This window comes from Anthonomus grandis, chromosome 5 (genome assembly GCF_022605725.1).
Source record: "Anthonomus grandis grandis chromosome 5, icAntGran1.3, whole genome shotgun sequence".
NCBI lineage: Eukaryota > Metazoa > Arthropoda > Insecta > Coleoptera > Curculionidae > Anthonomus > Anthonomus grandis.
Window position 1 is genome coordinate 17,373,740 of NC_065550.1, and position 19,205 is coordinate 17,392,944.

Consider the following 19,205-nt stretch of genomic DNA (forward strand, 5'->3'; position numbering starts at 1 on the left):
CTTGGTCTGGCGGACCTCAAACTCCTCTCAAATAAAATAGTTCCTGCGCAGCTGCCTCGATTAAGGACTAGTAGGCCTTTCTGGCTCCTTGATTATGCGCGGCGTACGGGGATCAGGGACAGATAGCTCGAGGAAAACGACTTAGTTTGTTTGACAAAATTTATTGTGTCACTTTAGACTGTTCAAAGGGCCTTGCCACAAAAGACCAAGGGTAGTACGCGGTGTAACTTTGACCATCGGTTTTCAGTTGAGGGGGCGTTATCAACAATAAAAATACCTAAATTAAGAAATAGTTTTTAATCCAACCCTTTGGATAACTGTGCCCCGGGATTCCCCGGAACCTAGCTATCCGAGCCAACTTTTCCCTCCGGTAGGAAGACCGACTGGGTAACTGCAGGTAAAGGGCAGAGTTACCCCCTTACAAGGGTATTCCACCCTTAGAGGACCAGCGGTTTATGGCGCAACCGGTTCCTACTTGAGGGTAGAGGAACAGCACGAAGTGGTTATAGAATAACTGATGATTTCCCTAGATTTCGAACTTGTATTTATACCTAAAAATGATGTCAACGACCCACATAAAATAAAGATGAAATACGCACAATTGCTAAGGTTGCATTTTGTGCTTCGCAAATTCAGTTGTAAAATTGATTATACTCTATTTCAGAAGTGTGTAGAGCAATAAAACCTCATTAGGTATGCAAAAGTGGTACCTGGTGATCCACCAATATTTTATGCCACTACCTTAGTTGGGTATTAGTTTCAATGTAAAATTCTTTCTTTTCGTTGATTGCAGGTAGTGCCACCCGGTTTTGGGTCAATTTATAAGTTTTGCCCATTGTTACCCACTGATAATCATTGAAAACGGTTCGCCAAAGGCGTGCAATGGGACTTGTTTTTTACCTTATAATTAATGTACTTAAATGCTATTTTATTTTAGAAAGTTACTTTTGTTTAAATGGAATAATATATTTTTTTCACAAATTTATTGAACATAATATGTAGAGTAAAACAGTTGAAAATGTCACTTTTGGATCTGGCACTTTTTGAACAGTGTATAACAATTTTAAATTATAATAGATTGTAGTCTTCTTCGTCATCTGACGAACTGTCATCACCTCTTGACATTATAATTAAAGGATCGACTGTCTGATCGATGAGGTTGTCAAGATCCCACATTTTGTCCTCTTGCTTAATTACATGCTGGACTGCTTTTCGCCAATTCTCTGGTGTCGCTTCCGTAATGGCTTGATCAAACAGTAGCTTAACATCTTTCATTTTAAAAGTCGTGTTTTGTCTTGCTACAAATCCTTTTACCTGCGCCCATATCAGTTCTATAGGATTTAGTTCGCAATGATATGGCGGTAAGCGCAGTACAGTTATATTATATTTTTCGGCTATATCTTCCACGGCGTATTTCATGAAACGAGTTTTGTGTAAGTTTGCTATTGCCAGCAGTTCTTTTTTTATCAAATTTGCTTCAAACGCAATACCTTTTGCAGTCAGCCAATCGATAATTTCTTGCTTTCTCCAACTTGAAGTTGGCGTCTTCTCTATTCGCCGTGAATGATAGCTTGCGTTATCCATAACCACCACCGAATTAGCCGGAAGAAATTTTATCATTTCACCAAAATAGTCCTCGAAAACGTCTGAGTTCATGTCTTCATGGTAATCTCCTGTGCAAGTCGACTCAAAGGTTAGCAGACCTTCTTTTAAAAATCCCTCTTCGCTTCCAATATGTGTGATTATAAGTCTTTTTCCTTTTCCCGAAGGTACTTTAATACCCGTAGACAGGCCTTCTATGAAAGCTTGGCGAGCACTGGTTATATTTTTGTCTTTTTTTGCCATATTTTTTGGATATTTTTGGACATATTTTTCGCCACATTTTTTGGACTATATAACCTTCGTTAATCGACGTCTCATCAAGATAAAAAACTTTCTTTTGCTCCCTGCGGTACTGCTTGATACTTCTCAAGTATTGTCGTCTCCAATAAACAATTTCGTCGCTCTCCAGTAAAAGTGCTTTGCGGTTATGCTTTTCCCAGGCAAAATCCATATTTTTTAAAGTTTTCCATAAAAGTTTTCTACTTATCAACGGAATACTGTCATCTCGGCCAAGCTCCATTAAAATTTTGTCTAGGGTGGGTATTTCCTTTTTAAAATAAAAAGAGTGAACTTTTCTTCGAATTATACATTTAGCATTTTCATCAAGGACTTTTGTAGGTCGTCCTGGCTTTTGCTTGGGAGATTCCACTTGACCTGCTACTTTTCTTTCCCGCAACAATTTGAAAATGGTGGACTTTCCAATTCCACTCATTCGAGAACATTTTTCAACAATTTCTTGCACAGTAAAACTAGGGTAATCGTGTTTTATGCAATCATGTACATTTAAAATAATAACTTTTTCACTCAGCGATAGTGGAGAATTTTTAGTACATCTTTTCGTTGGACTGAATACCTCAATTTTTTAAATATTGGGATAATAATATTGTGATTACACTACAGCGTAGCAGTGACTACTAACGTTTAAAATATGATTTAAAAGTATTTATAGTCTGTATATATTACCTGACCCCATTTTTGCATGTTACAAAGCGTTAAAAGATAGGTACCTATACAAAAGGATTAAAAGTATTTATTTAGTATTTAATCTCTTTCAAAATAAAGGCATTTAATCCGTGAAAATTAAATTCATAAATATTATAAGTACCTGCGCCTATGAACTACCACGAAATGTAGCCAAACAGAACGGAATTCCCCAGTTTATTGCTCTATACACTTCTGAAATAGAGTATAGTAATTATTAATTGTTTAGAAATTATAACAGTGGAAATTATTTGTTTTATTCTGAGTGTAATTAATTGGGCTGACAATATTACCATATCATTTTTATTCTTGACATTATGGTTCTTATTCTTATTTTTTTTATAATTTTCGTTATTTCTTCAGCGACAGTTACATCATGCGCCATCGCTTTGACTTGGTGAGTTTTAAAACGTCTCAAGATGTACGAGTTATATCGGTTATAATAGAAAACTGCAGTCACTATCAAGATTCTACAACCGAACAAAATAACTGCAACCGTTCTTCGTAATATCACCGGATAATTATTTTGATAAAAAAATTTGGAATTACAACAAAATCATACAGGGAGTTTTAATAACGAGAGCTTTGGCAGTGACTTCAGGAGCTTATTGATTTAGCTAAATATAACTAAAAAACAGATGCAAAATGAAGGGGAATTTAAACCCTAAATAGACAAAATAAAAATATATAGGAGTTATTTAAGCTATTTTGCTAAAATAGCACACAATGTCAAATGAGCAATTTCGCCTAAAACAATAAAAAATAATAAATATCCTAAAAAGGAGTAAGAATTTGTATATAAGTCTATTGATAAAAATTCTTTAATTGCAAAATAGAATGCAAAATTAACATGGTTGTTGGGATCAATCCCCTAGAGACCAAACACCAAGATTTATTCAAGAATTTGTTTAAAAATAAAACAGTTGATAGCGACAACGTTACAGGATATTAAAAATTCTATAAAAAGCATACCATTTTGGTTCCTAGTAAATATAATAGGGCTTGATATTTTGACGTTGACAAATATCACTTCTAACAAAAGTAATATTTTACTTTTAAAATACCTTTCCTTATTACTTCGCTGTTTGAGTTCCTCGGCGTAGTACAAACCCATTCAGTCAGAAGGCGGTTTAAAAAAAAAAAATAAGTTCAATTAAACATAGATTGATAAAAAATTCGACTGTAGTGAATTTTAATCCTTTTTCGCGCAACTTATAATTGAATTTCCTTATAGATAAAAAAAGAGATATAAATTGTTTCATAACTTCACACTCGTCCGAAACTTCTTTGACCCTAAGTATGTAATACTCTGTTTTGATTTTCCTGAAAAAAAAATGTTTCGTTTTGTGGAACGAAACGATGTACCACTATTATATTACAATAATTTTATCAATAGTAATTTCTGTTCGATTATAGAATCGGGGGACGATAACCGAAGACCACCTGCACATAGAAGTGAACACAAGTCGCCGGAAAATAAACGGAAAGTCGAGAAACAGGAGAGACCCAAACAGCGAGAAGAAAAAAAGTAATTATTTTCTTGTGTAGTTTAATTTAGTAAATTTTTTACCATACTTACCTTATAGGGATCGACCTGAAAAGGATATGCCCAAATTCCAAGAACCTGAAGCTCCAAATTTTCAAGGAAGCAATAAGTTCGCCGCCCTGCTAGGAGATGATGAAGATGCAGATTGACGAGTGAATTAAAGAGAGAAAAAATCATCATGTAATATTTTATACTAAATTTAATCAGAAATTCCCTATAACTAAATATAAGCGAAACAAAATATCTAATTATATTTATTTCGATTGTTAAATACGGAAAACTTTGTATGTGTATAGTTTTTGTTAAAATGTTAAGGTTTGTAATGTGTAAAAATTACATATTTATTTCAGTATAATGGGATTTTCATTTTTTTACATTAGTTTTCTATAGATCGTCTAGTTTGTTTGTCTGGCTTGGAGTCTAAATCTTCATAGAATCGGTGGTCGGCGATTCGGAGGGAAGCTCTTTTGTAAGTGTAATAGTAAATGGCGGCAGCTAAAACAGTATAAAGATCTATTTAATCGCAATGTGATAATATTTATTATAATATAATTAAATACAGCAAAATAAAAAACTGCTCATCTTACTACAGTATTAAGCTATATCATGCTATATGTACAGAGTGTCCTAAGTTTGAGGGTGATCTCGGAAACCGTAGTATGCAAGGTCAGTTAAATTCAATAAAAATTATTTATATTCATAAATCTCATGCTTATAAAAAAGATATTCGGAATTTCAAAAAATCCTTTTAGTTTATTCCTACCCTTGATTACAGAGGGCATAAATGTGGTCTGAATTACACTTTTAACGCTACATAGATGGATAGACTTAAAAAGTATAATACCACATTTCGTTTTTTAGCGACCATCAGAGAGACCAGAATAAACAGTCATTTGAATTACCTTTTCAAAATATTCATTTGAACATTTTAAGCTAAAAATAGTCTAACCAGAAAGTCACTGCAATGGGACGATTGCATTTGATCTCCCGCGAGTTCCCGCTTATTTTTTCGCTTTCATACATTTGGGAAAAAATGCGATATTGCATAAATTTTTTTTAGGGGTGCAAAGAAGTAGGTAAGTAATTTTTTTTTTATTAAGTTGAATTTAAAAAATCTATTATATAAATCACATTTTTCTTTAGAATGCGGCAGGAGTTTTAAACTTAAATATTCCCATGATCGCCAAAATTCCAAAGAAAATAATTAACCATATAGAACATGGCTTTCAAATCGCATAAAAAACTAACTTTGATTAATAATTAACTGAACCGACTGAACGTATGCCAATTTATACATGTCATGTTTTACCAATATACAGATTACTGCTATAAACGGTTATTTTTATTTTAATATGATATGTCTTCAAGCTAGCAGAGTAACTAACTTAATTAAAGTGAGTTGGTTAAATTAAATATAGCTAAATATATGAGAAGAAAATGAAGACACTAAAATTATTACAGCAAGCAGAAGGTTTCTTTGAATATTTTATCGTATACCAAAAATATTCCCCCTATTACTTAGGTAAGCGACATTTCTAAATTGTAATACAATGGTAAATATAGAGTTATTACCAGTTTTAGGATCATATAATCCACCTATGTCTAATTATTATTAACATTGATAATGAAACTGGCGCTAAGAAAAAAGGCACCTTTATCTATTCTGTTTATAATATGCCACCTCCAATATTGAAATCTAACATTTAACATTAAGACAAATATAAAACCGTATGTTTTTGTTCTTGGCTATATTATCAGTGATTGATAACTAAAAATATTTTTAAACATTTAGTCAAGCTATAACTTTCTATCTGATTGGACGTGAATGCCCAATAGAAACACCCTTCAAAACTCTTTAATTCTTTTATTACATACAGCAGTTTCTCACTCCGCATTATCACATAATCCGTGCGTGACATAAGAGGCTACTTGTCCGTAGAGTACATACATAAAAATTATCTACCCATACCTTTCTTTCTCATGGAGGTCTTAGGGAAGAAAACGCTGTAACAGAGTTTTTTAATTTTCGTTTTGCTTTTTATAACTCCACAAATATATAGATTTTTTTTAGATTTTCAGGTTTTTTTAATAGCCATCAAACTACTCAACTTTAAAGGGCGATTCTTTCAGGGATTTAACATAGGTATGGTGATGGTATTTTTCAGTACGTAATTCCCGGCAAAATTGGATCACCATAGGGTAGTTTGCTCAAGGAGAGAATGACTTTTATTATTTCGAGTGATTTTTTATTGAGGCATAAAAAAAAAGTGGAATTGAGGTGCATTAAAATTCGCTTCTCAGAATTGAAACCTCGATACACTTGCTAGAATTAAATGGGGGCAGTCATTGAATTTTGTTTTCACAGATGTACTTTTGCACCTTTTTTGGCTGGCCAGTTGTTTAAACCAGTGTCTAAATATTTGTGCCATTGGTTTTGAGAAATTGTAATTAAATTGTATGGATAGGGATCAACAAATCAAAATAATCAATTATTTGTATTTGATTTATTTAATACATACAAACAACTAGATATAACAGATCGATTTAAAACTCTTTATCATTAATTCAGTATTAACAGAGGGCACAATAGATGTTAAAGGTCGCAATGCAATCTTTCACCCTTTTTCTAAACCAGCCTACTAGAAGTATACTAAAAACTGAAGAATGTCCAACAGAGAAGAATAGATCTTGATGTAAATAGATTGTATTCACATTCAAGTCAGTTCTTAATAATTATTTTCAGTCTATCACTATATGCTCATATAAAATTTTCCTAGCAGCTATTAAATTACCTGATGCCTTATAAATTAAATGCAAATTAAAAGCAGCTTCTCTTTTTAAACTGAAACACTCAGAATGTTCTGCCAGCTCATTATCATCCTTTAAAACTAACTTATAATAATGTTCTGCTAAATAGAGCATACCAATTTGGTGGTACATTCTTCCTAAATTATAAAATATTTCCTGCTGGGCACTTTTTGTACGGAGTTTTCCATAGTTGTAAAACAAGTATGTTATCACTTCTAAAGTGACCTTATTTTTTAATTCTGGCTTTTTCTTTTTACAATACTGCTGTAGCATAATTAAGGCTATAAGAAAAGCATAGTAGGGTTCTGGTTTTAACCTGTACTCTTTCAGAAAGTAATTTAGACATTGTTGCAGATTAGAAAAAGTACATAGACTATTGGCTTTAAGTAAGTCCTTCTTTTCTAGAGGAATTTTATTTTTTAATGTAAATGAGTCTAAAAAGCGGTTTAATTTTGGTGCCTCTGCTAATCGACTTGATAGTAATGATATTAAATTTATTGCATTATTATTATTTCTGTATCGAATACAAATATCTTTGGCAATTTGGTACCCATGATGGTAATCTCCACTAAATACACAAGAATAACAAGCACATAGTAGAATTTCATTAAAATGATCCTTAAACCTCTTTGAAAGTAGACCCATGAAAGATAGTTTTTGAAATTGGTGATATGCTCTCTTCTGTATGGCAAACTCCAAGATCTCTCTATACAATTTATATTCATCTTCAACACTAGGTTCAAAAATACAGTCTATATCCAGAAAAACATCCTCTGTATCACCTATGATGGTCCTCAATTTCATAATTCTATGTCTCTTCTCTCCAACTGACTGGTGTGACATAGCAACCCTCATTTCAGAATAGTTTTTTATCTGCATACAGTGCCTTGACAATAGTAGCTCACAACATTTCCAATAGTTATCTAAATCACCAATTTGCTTAAGCAGCTTCATTTGTTCCATTAAAACAGCCACATGAAGTTTACCTGAACTCAAATCTTGTGACAGCACATCCAAGGCATCTTGTTTTCTTTCTAGCTTTAACAAAAGCATTGCTAAAGGATAAAGAACATCAATGTGGTTTGGAGCCATATTTATTACAGTTCTATATGCATCTACTGCTTGTTCATTTAAATTTAATTTTACCAAACATTCTGCATATTTTAACCAAATCCCTGCTAATGAAAAATTTTTACTTTTCACCAGAGGAATAATAACATCCAGGGCTTCCTTGTAGTAATGTGAAGTAATAAGAGCTTCTGTTATATCTAGAAAGAGTGTTCCAAATGTTTCAACATCCAGACTTTCTATGAGGTCCTTAAGAATTCTATCTATGAGATGGTAGGATTGAAGTCCTATCATACAGACAATAAATTTTGCTTTTAAATCCATATGCAAATTGTCAGGAAGGGAGAAGGAGTTGATATTAATTGACATATCTTCCCCAACAGTGACATCAAACTGGAATCCACAAAACTGAGTAAAAATATCCAGGCATTCCGAATATCTTTCATTAAACAACAATAGCTCAAGCATCATGTTTAAGACATCTTGGTTAGTTTTGTCTGGTATTTTTGTAATACATATTTTTAATGCTTCAATAGCTCTAATATAGTTCTTTTCCTTGTAGAAGTGATTGGCAACTTGGGTGCAAATTTTCAAAATCAGTTCATATCTCCTTTTAGACAAATGTCTTGCCAACTGCATTAAATGTTGTGGTATTTTATAAATTCTCTTTTCACATTTTTCTTTTACTAACTTCAGCCTTTTTAAATGCAATGGTATATAAGAGGGTTTGTGTTGTATTGCTCTCGAATAGCAACTAAGTGCTTCTTCTATTTGATTTTCTTGTATTTCACACTCTGCCAAGCGACACCAAATATCATAGTTACTCGGTTGCAAATATGAGGCAAGCATTAAAAATCCTTTATATTTTTTTGTATTAGAGTTTTCATACATTTGAGCCAAAGTCAAGTAAGGTTCATAAGCATCTGGACATTGTCTTATGATTTCAAAACACATTTTCTTGGATAATTCTACTTCTCCTCTGGCAAATCTTAAGTTGGCCTCTCCCATAAGGCCTCTAAGGGGCACTGATAACTTGGAGACGTATGACGCTTCTACATCTCCTGATCCTGTGTTGTCCTCATCAGTCTCCGATTCGCCGTCCAAATTCGACAGGGCTAATTCAACGCTTTCTAAAATGTTTGCAATTGTTGCATTCATTTTAAGACTGCTTTCTTGTTGCGAACACTTTTTAAAGTTTGTGTATCATACCAAAATATTTTTACACTTTTACAATGCTCAGTCGTAAATATTTATTAGTTTTTGGGGTATTTTAAATATCAAAACGAACTAGTTTTGTTTGGAAATAAAACTTAACCTCTCAAATGTCAAATTAAACTTTGACAGCAAAATCGTCAATTGATAGAAGACAAGGCTTAGGCACGATTCGCAAAATGCGGAGCGGATTGGCGGACGGAATAGGCATGTTAAAATAACTAATAAAACATCTATCGATGTCTGATCTGATTTAGTTTTATAACTCAAGAATAAGCAATATCCAAGTGAGAATTATGATTTTAAGTTCTAGGACAAATAATTAATTAATCCTTAAACTTGGGATAAAACCCATTCCGAGATAGATATTTTAGTTTTTTCGTCCTTAAAATAGATTCTGTAATTTATTAAAATAGATCAAGGGGTGGTGCTTTAAAATAAAAATACAATAATTTATTACTATTTTTGTTTTTACATTCAAGAGATCTTCAAAAGTCATGGATCTCTCTCTGCAGTCGTTGATCGATTTCGAGCATGGTGACTATTTATGGCCTTCGCCATGCTTCTCTAAGCTTTACGATTCTCATTACTTCTGCTATTGACATATTTGTAAGGTCCTTGATTTAGTCTATGAATCTTACAGTGTCATTGGTTATACTATATCGTGAATGGTAGCATTGGGGTTGTCCGAGGTTTATCCATATTCAATATTTGGTTCTGTTTAGTCCTCCTGGTTCCAAACTAGCAGCTTCTACTTATTAAAGTATTTTAAACATTTTCTGTTCGTTTTGCGCCAGAACTATCGTGTCATCCGAATATAGTAGGTTTGACATTCAAAATGCCCTCCATTAACTTTGCATTTTGAAATACGTTCAATAAATGACTGCCGTATTTTAAAAAAAAATTCCTGATTATTTTTTAACATATTTACAAAATTTACAATTTTTACATTTAGTTCATTTAGATTATTTATAGACTATCATTGATTCAAATTTGATTGATTTCCAAATATCTCCAAATACAGAAGTCCATGGGGTTTAAGTCTGGACAACGCGCAGGCTAAAGCAAAGCTCCTCCACTGCCAATCCAACGTTCGGGATATTATTCGTCAAGGTAATTGCGTATCTGTCTAGAAAAATACGCTGGCGCGCCCTATCTTGCATAAAATGCATGTTCTGCCTAACATTTAATGGTATATCTTCTAAAAGACCTCTAAGTTCATTTCGTAAGAAATTTAAGTACGAGCCATAGATTAGGTGGTAGTTCATGGGGGCCTATTACGCGATTTCCAATAATACCACACCAAATGTTAACTTTAAAAACTGAATGGGGGTTTTCAGTATTCCACATATAAGCATTTCTAAAGTTAAATACGCCGCGTCTTGTAAATGAAGCCTCGTCTGTGAATAACACTCTGCTAAAAAGCATTGGATCTGCGTTTTGCATATTTTTAAACTGACGATAAAACTGCATTCTGGCTGGCAAATCTGGTGGGATCAAACACTGAACTAGTGTAAAGTGGTATGGATAGAAGCCTTCTTTCTGAAGTACTTTACCAACACATGATTTGCTTACAGCCTTAGCTGCCGCTATTCGCCTAGTGCTTAACCCGCAATTTTCTGCTACGCGGACTGAAATTTCTACCCTGTTCTTGGGAAATATTTTTTGGGCGGTCCAAAACAGGTATTTTGTCCAGTTTCTCCTAGTTGGTTATAAATTCTTTGGAATAATTTATGATTTGGTTGTTGTCTAGCTGGAAATATTTTCATCTCCATATTGGTAAACAAATTATGCCTAGGTATTACTTAAAATCAATAAACTTAACACAAAAACTTTTTTACTCGTTTTATATGACATTCAAAGAGTTTGAAATGAATAATACAGACACTTGTCTACTACCAAAACGTCAACTACCAAAGATGCGATTTAAATAAAGTAGTAAATAAATATTATTTAAATTTTTTTTTTGAAAAATGGTGATTATGTCGAAAATGGTTGCTTCTAGCGACTTTAATAAGGTATACATTTTTCATGTAAAATTAAAAAAGGAATTTATTTTGATACTTTTTAAACCGATATACGGGCCCGAAAAAAGTTAGGGGTTCTAAAAAAGTAAAAACTAACGCAACGAACGCCCTCTACCGAAAACACGAAAACAGTATACGAAATTTTATTGTTCTTTTAAAAAAACACTTGTATGTTTTAAATTTCATGTCAGTTGGTTCAGGACCTATGAGAAAAAAATTATAAATCAAATAATGCTTTGACACCCTGTTTTTCAGTTACTATTAAAGTTAGGATAAGGCATGTTGACCTCAAACGTAAACGAAAATATTTTTGCATCTTTTTATCGGGATATAAATTTTTCTTAACGCACCGTTCTTGCAAACGTTTCTATGGATAATAAACAAATACCAGTTACAAATTTACGTTGTTAATACTTTGATCCTTTATTTCGATAATATGCCGCCATCGTTCTATGATTTCAGTTTTTGTTGTCTGTCCTTGATTGGAAGGTAATGAGCTTTAAGTGTTTTTGAAAGCATTTTAGCTTTTTAAAAAAAAATGATGCTGGTTTAAGTTAACATGCTTTTCGATGTTTTCGTATATTGAGAATTTAAGGTTTAGGTAAAGGTGTAGCTCATTTATTATTAAGGTTTTTTTTTGTTGCTATTTATACTCCCGCTGAACGCTTTGCTAAGTTTGCTATATTTTTGTTTAGTGTCGCTTTAATTTCGCTCTCTCCTTCCTATACTACTGCGGCATTCTGAAGACATTCAAAATAAACCGCAAGCAAATCCACAGCTTCATTGTACGTAAAAAGTATTATTGCGACAAAAATTATACAAAAGTAGGCGAAACTATTGATAACTATTAACTATTTAAAATATATTTATGTTTTGATTAAATATTTGTTTTTTTTTGTTTTCATGGCTTCCTTTCATAATTGCCAACAAAAATTAAGTGTAGGATTTTCGTATAAAATTTTCTTTGGCGTAAATTTAAGGTTAGGAATAAGATATCGAGATACGGTTCTCGAAAGCCTATTTGGGTATCATTTAGCTACTTTTTCATGAAAAAAATCATACCAATGCATTTAATTTCTTTGAGAAAATTTATCATTTCTGTGGGCCTGTTCAGAAAAGCCCTGTGGCAGCGACATGTGAAACTAACAAAACTTCGAATACTAAAATACACGAATACTACAGTTAAAGCCTAAGAATGGCACTTTTTAAAGAACACAATTATGTTAAAGTCGATTAAGCTATTTGTAAGATACCTTTTTTACAGGAACCTTTGAATAGCCCCCCTCCCCACTATATTTTCAGAGATACAGCAAAAACTGTCGAACAAAAAAGTGTCAGATTTTCCTCTACTTCAAAGATTAAGTATTTCTTTGTTAGGTTAATGTATCGAAATTCACAAAAACTTTTTTAGTTTCAAGATTGCAGTTGGGCCCCCTATCAGTTAAGAAACTTTAAAAGAGTTTCCAGGTTTTTCTCTTGGCCGTTTTAGTAATAATATTTTTTACCATGGGCCTCTGCGATGAGTATGTTCTAAGATATAAGAATATAAGAATAGTACCTCGCATTCTTAGTTGGTTACCCCGTACTTCAATTAACTTATAATAAATTAACTAATTAACACGAATTTACTCAAGTACGAAGATAATCAGTTTAAACAAGCCGAACAATTTAGCTTCTTAAATCCGATTGCTACAGATAATTTACCTTTGTAGGTTATCTACACTAATAATTTAGAAGATTTTTGTTTGAAGATTGCCCCTTACTCTAGTTAACCAGCAATACATAATACATGATTACATTTGTATTTTTGCAATTTTTAGAAAATCTGGGTACTAAACTATATAAACAATTCGATTATATTTGATACAGCTTACAAAATGTGTAAATAGAAAGTGTAAACGGTTACCAAATTCAGTAAATCTGCACACATTTTCTAGCACAAATCAATTCTGACGTTTAAAACATAAAAAATTTGAATTCAAAATGGCTGCCAAACAATATCTCTAAAGTAATATTAAGTCGTAATATTATAAACATACATTTAATTTAGTTAAAATACGTTTAGGGTAGCAAGATTCGACTTTTGCCTTTACTGACTTGATGTAACTCAATCGATTGCAGGATATTTCGTGCAACCTCCGACTGATGTTCGGGGGCGTTAGTAAACAAAACGCATTTATTAAATGCAACTACGACTAAATAGTCAGAGACGTGTGGTCGACTACATGACTTCATTTTACTTCGGTCATCGTATATTCATATTGCATACTGAATAACCAATTTAATCCTTGGGTGTCGAAATACCCATGCATTATTAGGCAGCAGAAATTTATAGAGAAACACTTAAATTAGATAGAGAACGACCACTTGCCACTGAGAAGAGAACCGCAATACGCTACGCGCCTGACCTCAACCTTCTCTACGTTCAATTTAGGTCGAACTCTAGTTAGTAAAAGGGGCAGTAGGAGAAACACTATTGTTTTCTCTTTAACTTGTGACTGAGATTTATAGTTATTTTTATGTTTATTTTAGTTTATACAATGATATCCGCATCCCTAATACCTAAAGTGACCAGACGTGTATATTATAAGTATAACTTTTCAGATACCTTCTGGTCTCTCAAAATATGAACTAATGAAATATGTCAAAACGTCCAATAATAGTCAAAACAGATGCAAATTTAGTCGTATAATTGGTGTGGTGAGAGAGCGTCAACTGGAGGTTAAAAAATAAGATTGATTAAGTATGTGACGAACAGAGATATAAAACCGTGGTATCGATAAAACTCAGTTTTTTGCGTCATATAAGATAATGACTAGTGCTGTAAAAGCGGATACTATGGATTTGTTTACATTGCGACTTAAAATATATTAATATATATGTTTTACATTTAAAATTTTGTTTGTGTAGTCTTTTACTACAAAGAACATATAAATGTCAATAATGGAAATTTAAAAAAATAATATATACTATTTACTTACCAAATCTTTGGATAATAAATAAAATCAAAAACCCTGTACTCCAATGATTTCTTGAATCGTTCCATCTTGTTATCATGGACCAAATGTGTAAGATATTGGTTAAAATAAAGTAAAACATGCAGATCATTAACGTCGTCCTAAATTTTTCATAGAGTAAGTACACAAGACCCATCTAAAATTAATATTAAGAATGATTTTCATTAATTTTGTGTATGTGGTATGGTTTTTAACTAACTGGACTCATGCGGTTTCCAGTAAACTAGGAGTTTGATCATGACTGAACTCTAGAGGTCGTTTTTTGATAAGCTAAGTGAAAATGCCACAGAAACTTGCAATGTTAAAAGAAGTCTACGGGAATGAATGTTTATTTATACAGCATACAAGTTTTTAAGTGGTATAAATGGTTCAAAGAATGTGAACGTTTCGAAGACGATTAGCATCCAGGCAGCGGCCACGTCAAAACCGGATGAGCGTGCAAAGAAAGATCCGGATAAACATAGTAAAAGATTACTTTTGAAAATTGTGAATATCGTCCGAGCATCGGAGGGCTTGCTGAAATGACAGGAAGCAGTCGTATTTGAACAGGAAATCGAAACTATTATGATAAGTATTGCATTGCATTATCTGTAAAAGTTTTCGCAAAATACGACATCACCATATTGGAACATTTACCGCATACTCGCCGGACCTCGCTTCATGTGACTTTTTGAATAGAAAATATCACATGAAACCCAAAGAGCCAACTCGGAGCTAAAGATTTTTAAAGTGTGGAAGCCATTAAAGGAAAAACGAGAGAGGATCTCAGCTAGTTAACAGAAACGGACTTTTTCCACAGCACTGTTTTCAATAATGAAAGTGCCTTATGGAAAGATGGATATATATAACAAAGGAAAGCACGTTAAAGAATTATTACTTAAAAAGTAATAAATAAAAGTATTATGGCTTCAGTCCGGTTATTTAATAGCTACAACTCGCATCTCTGTATTATATTAACCGCACGTTTCGTGTGTGTTTTTTCTAAAATATAAATTAAGTAATATTTTTTTTGTTCGTGATACTTATTTCTTGTATTGCGAATGCATTTTTGAAAAATTAGCTTTTCTGTAATGTCTAATAATTGCGGTCTAAAAATTTTGGACAATGAGATAGTAATATGCCTCTGTATTAGCCTAAAATAGCAATATCATTTAAAACATGTCTTACCTGAAAAACATATGTAGAGAAAAAAGTCAGCAAAAGTATCGACAATGAAATAATAAGTCCAGCATCCTGTACACTGAAAGATGAAAAAGAAAATATAGATATTTTTAAAAATGCTATGATTTAAAAATAAAATATATTTTCAATATATTAAGTATAAAAATATTTCGGAGGGCTCGTTTTTACAATATCACTTCAAAGTAAGTAATTCTAAAGTATCTGTTACCTACAATTTAACCTAAAATATATTTAACAAAAATCTATAAATTCGCAGACATAATTTAAGAATATTCCGTAACTGAGTTCCAATTTTATTAGTCTGCTCTCATTTTCTTTAAAAAAAATGGAAAGATTATTGATGAATATATAGTTAAAGCACTCTGGGCATGTTTATGTGCAATACACTGACGAACCCAATCAATCAAAAATATTCTTGATGAATTTTTAATTATGCTGAATTTTGGGATAGACAAAGGTCCTACACATAGCTCTCGTACGAGCAGTAGCAGATCGCAGGATAGGAAAGTAGCTATTAGTGCTTTCTTAGACATAGGGCGAGAAACTAGTCACTTGTAAATTAATTATCTGTGATTGAATCAAGGTAATGCTAGAAGACATAAGAATGCTACCTGATTACGCGGGATGTTCATAAGGTTCTTTCTCCTTTTTTTTGTGGTCTCCGATTTATTGCCATTTTTCAACCTTGGGAGGTCCAGGCATGTGTTGATGATAGTAATCCTAGTTAAATGGAGTAGTAAGACAGAAGTGCTGAATATCCTGCCTAAACAATGTGAAAGGAAAGAAATCTCGATCAACTCGTAAAATGGTAAATGTGGGCAAAGGAGCGAAATTTAGGATTACTTAAGTCATCCTTCCTTAATAATAAATGATTATTATAAAAGCAAAATAACTTTTTCGCTAAACGAAACTCACATCTCGAGAAAACTATCTTAAAGTCCTGTTAGAAATAAATCGGTCACACTTTTACCTAGCCCTTATATTTAATCCTTGACACTGAAAAGTATTAAGCTCACATACAGGCTGTATCATACGTAACGTGGTATGTTGGCTAAAACCAGCAGCATGATGATAATCAATATAAATCAAACTTATTCGGTCAGCACAAATACTTTATAGGAAGGTCTAGAGGCACAGCAACATGCCTTTGGAATAAGCTGATTTGCATTTAAATTGATGGTACTGGAGTCCGTAAAATTAGTAAATATGCCAGAGCTTATGATGTAATGATTAGTGCTGGCGGTGTAATGTATCAACTTATGATTAAATAAATTTGTTGGCCTTACATTACTTAAGGTACCCAAATAACGTTTAAGAAACAAGTAAACAGGATTTTAAGTACACCTTAGATTGGACTGCTTTCCCAAGTAAGACGTCATTCACCCGTTGAATCTCATCATCAAGTTTTCAAGATCAGTATGACAGATCGAGCGGGCAAGTAACAATTCCAACATCTCACTTTTTCGCATATATATGTACGGTTGACTAAACTAAGTATATGAAGATGTCTTCTTATCGATTTTTTGGTGTTAATATGTCTCTACTAAGTCTAACTCAAGATCAAAAACCATGGGTAGAACGATGTACTGACAAGTTTACATGTTTCAGGCAGAACTGCGAGGAAACGTGTAGCATCACAAAGGGCACTAAAAAATTCTTCCTAATTTAGATACCAGGTTACTCTAGAGTTAAACAGTTTTGGAGATTGCTTAGAATATAATAAAACTCAGAAGGTCTACGAGACCAACAGAAATTATACAGATCCTGCATGAATAAAGGTAAAATGGTAGCACACATCGTATGTGAATCTTTAGCAACAGAAAAAAATAAGGGTCGAACTTAAATTAAAAAGCGAATAGTTCGGCAGTTTCAAGCATAACATAGTAGTCTGTTGCCACCTTAAAATCATAGAAATAGAGAAAGGGTAGAATGGGCCCAGACCTGCGCCGATTCTGTAATGACTAATGACCATAAACGCCATTTATATGGTCTAGTGCTAAATTGTATAAAGCTCACGCTCGGACTTTAAGCTTAAAAAATGCAGTAACTAAGTACTTATAGATAAAAAAAAAACTAACATGCACCTAATACAAAAAAATATATTGAAATTTCGATTTATAGACAGAAATAACAAAGTAAATGACCTCAACTGCTCTAATTCAAAACAAACAAAATTAATTGCCAAAAACAGCTGATCAGCTGTAACAGCAAAATCATACAATTGGCGGCCTCTTATGTCGGCCTATGTTAGCTGCCTAAAATTAGATGCGCAGTGGTCTATGCTTAAGATATACAAAATCAAAATAATGCGCATCAGGTCTCTGAAGTCACGTCGGCTATTGACCTTGGCTATTGGTTTTAAATAAGCCATATACCACTTCACACATATGGTTCTACGAATATTACCTATTAAATTGTTAAGGATTTAACGGTTGTTATTGGTTGACGGACATTGCCTTTTGCTATCGTTTAGATAAATTGTAAATATATTTTCTTTAGTCCAACAAAGATAATGACTTTATGTGATCAAACTGAATATTATACTTCTAAAAGGGGGCCTTGTCGAATTTAAGTATCTCCGAGTTTGCAATATTTTAAAATTTGAGCAGAAACTTCTGCTGTCGCGGCGCTGCAATCTTGATTTGAATCGTCCATGATGTTTAAGTAGGAGTATGGTACTGATATCCAAACATCTTTTACCATTAACTCATAAATAAGAAACTTCCCAAATGGCTCGCGTCTCTTAGTTTGATAAATAAATTCTTTTATTTTATTTACAATCTAAAAGCTGGAGATAATGAGTACAAAATAACAAAAAAACTAGAGCTTCATTAGCATCAACTAATAAATAGTCAATTTAATAAAACAATTCAATCAGGAAGACGTTTAATTACAGAACCAACCTTCATAATTATTCACCTGTCCCAACTGAGACTGTATTTCTTTTAGTTATAGACCTAAAGTGTCAATAGCCTGTCATGTAAAAATAGAGATACTTCACTTTATATTAAAATATGCACCTAAAAAATACTTACATAAAAAATACCAACATAAGGGCATTGCTCTGCCTAGCCAAGAGGGCGAATATGTTAATATTCCAATCAGTTATTAACAAAATAGTCTGAATGGCCAATATGGCTGCATATCGCCCTGTTGTAATCTTCATTTCAGCTAAAAAACCGCGGTAATTTTTTTTAAACTACAATATACATCATATTCAGATTTTATTCAACAAATACAATAAAACATAATTAATTTACAATCCAAACAAACTTATTGATTTTAAAAACATCAACGTCGCAAGGCGGGATTTCGTGCGTTGCTCCGTCATTGACGTCATAGTCATATGACACGTCTAATGCGGAATTCACAATAGATATGCGAAACGGCATAAAAGCGAAGGAAATAGGTTGAATTCGCACGCGACTTATAAACATTAGTTGACATAAATGATTTATACATATACATAACAAACATCTTATAAGCGACTTTTTCGTTGCCTGAAGCCTGAAGATACAAGGCAAGGTATATAAAAGATAGCAAAATAATGGTTTCTTTCATAAGCAAGGAAAACTTTTTTCGTACTACTAAGAGATTAGCTTCCAAAAAATAGTTATATTCCATTATCGGTTTAGCAGTCGTACAGAGTAGACGTCTATACTCGTAGGAGGCGCCGGTGCTCAGTTTTGTTTTGTTTTGATTTAATTTAAATTGTTTTGATCTAGTGTTGCGTGTTTACATTAACGTGCTATATTTTCGCGG

General features: G+C 32.8%; 3 protein-coding genes across 3 annotated transcripts in view; 1 reads left to right on the forward strand and 2 right to left on the reverse strand.

The window, feature by feature from the left end:
* The window catches only part of LOC126736097 (eukaryotic translation initiation factor 4B), a 17,185-nt gene extending 12,701 nt beyond the window's left edge, over positions 1-4,484 (forward strand). Inside the window, exons 10-11 of the mRNA XM_050440307.1 lie at positions 4,000-4,111; positions 4,170-4,484. Of these exons, the coding sequence (XP_050296264.1) occupies positions 4,000-4,111; positions 4,170-4,278 (221 nt within the window). The 3' untranslated portion in view covers positions 4,279-4,484. The remainder of the gene's footprint in view (positions 1-3,999; positions 4,112-4,169) is intronic.
* On the reverse strand, positions 4,368-18,760 carry LOC126736098 (transmembrane protein 138). The gene is made up of 4 exons (XM_050440308.1): positions 18,479-18,760; positions 15,429-15,501; positions 14,226-14,397; positions 4,368-4,624 (listed from the first exon to the last, which is right to left on the reverse strand). The coding sequence occupies exons 1-4, from the start codon at positions 18,607-18,609 to the stop codon at positions 4,506-4,508; spliced, it is 495 nt and encodes a 164-aa protein (XP_050296265.1). The 5' UTR covers positions 18,610-18,760; the 3' UTR covers positions 4,368-4,505.
* On the reverse strand, positions 5,953-9,328 carry LOC126736096 (general transcription factor 3C polypeptide 3). The gene has a single exon (XM_050440306.1). The coding sequence runs from the start codon at positions 9,161-9,163 to the stop codon at positions 6,869-6,871; it is 2,295 nt and encodes a 764-aa protein (XP_050296263.1). The 5' UTR covers positions 9,164-9,328; the 3' UTR covers positions 5,953-6,868.
* Positions 18,761-19,205: the final 445 nt, after the last annotated feature.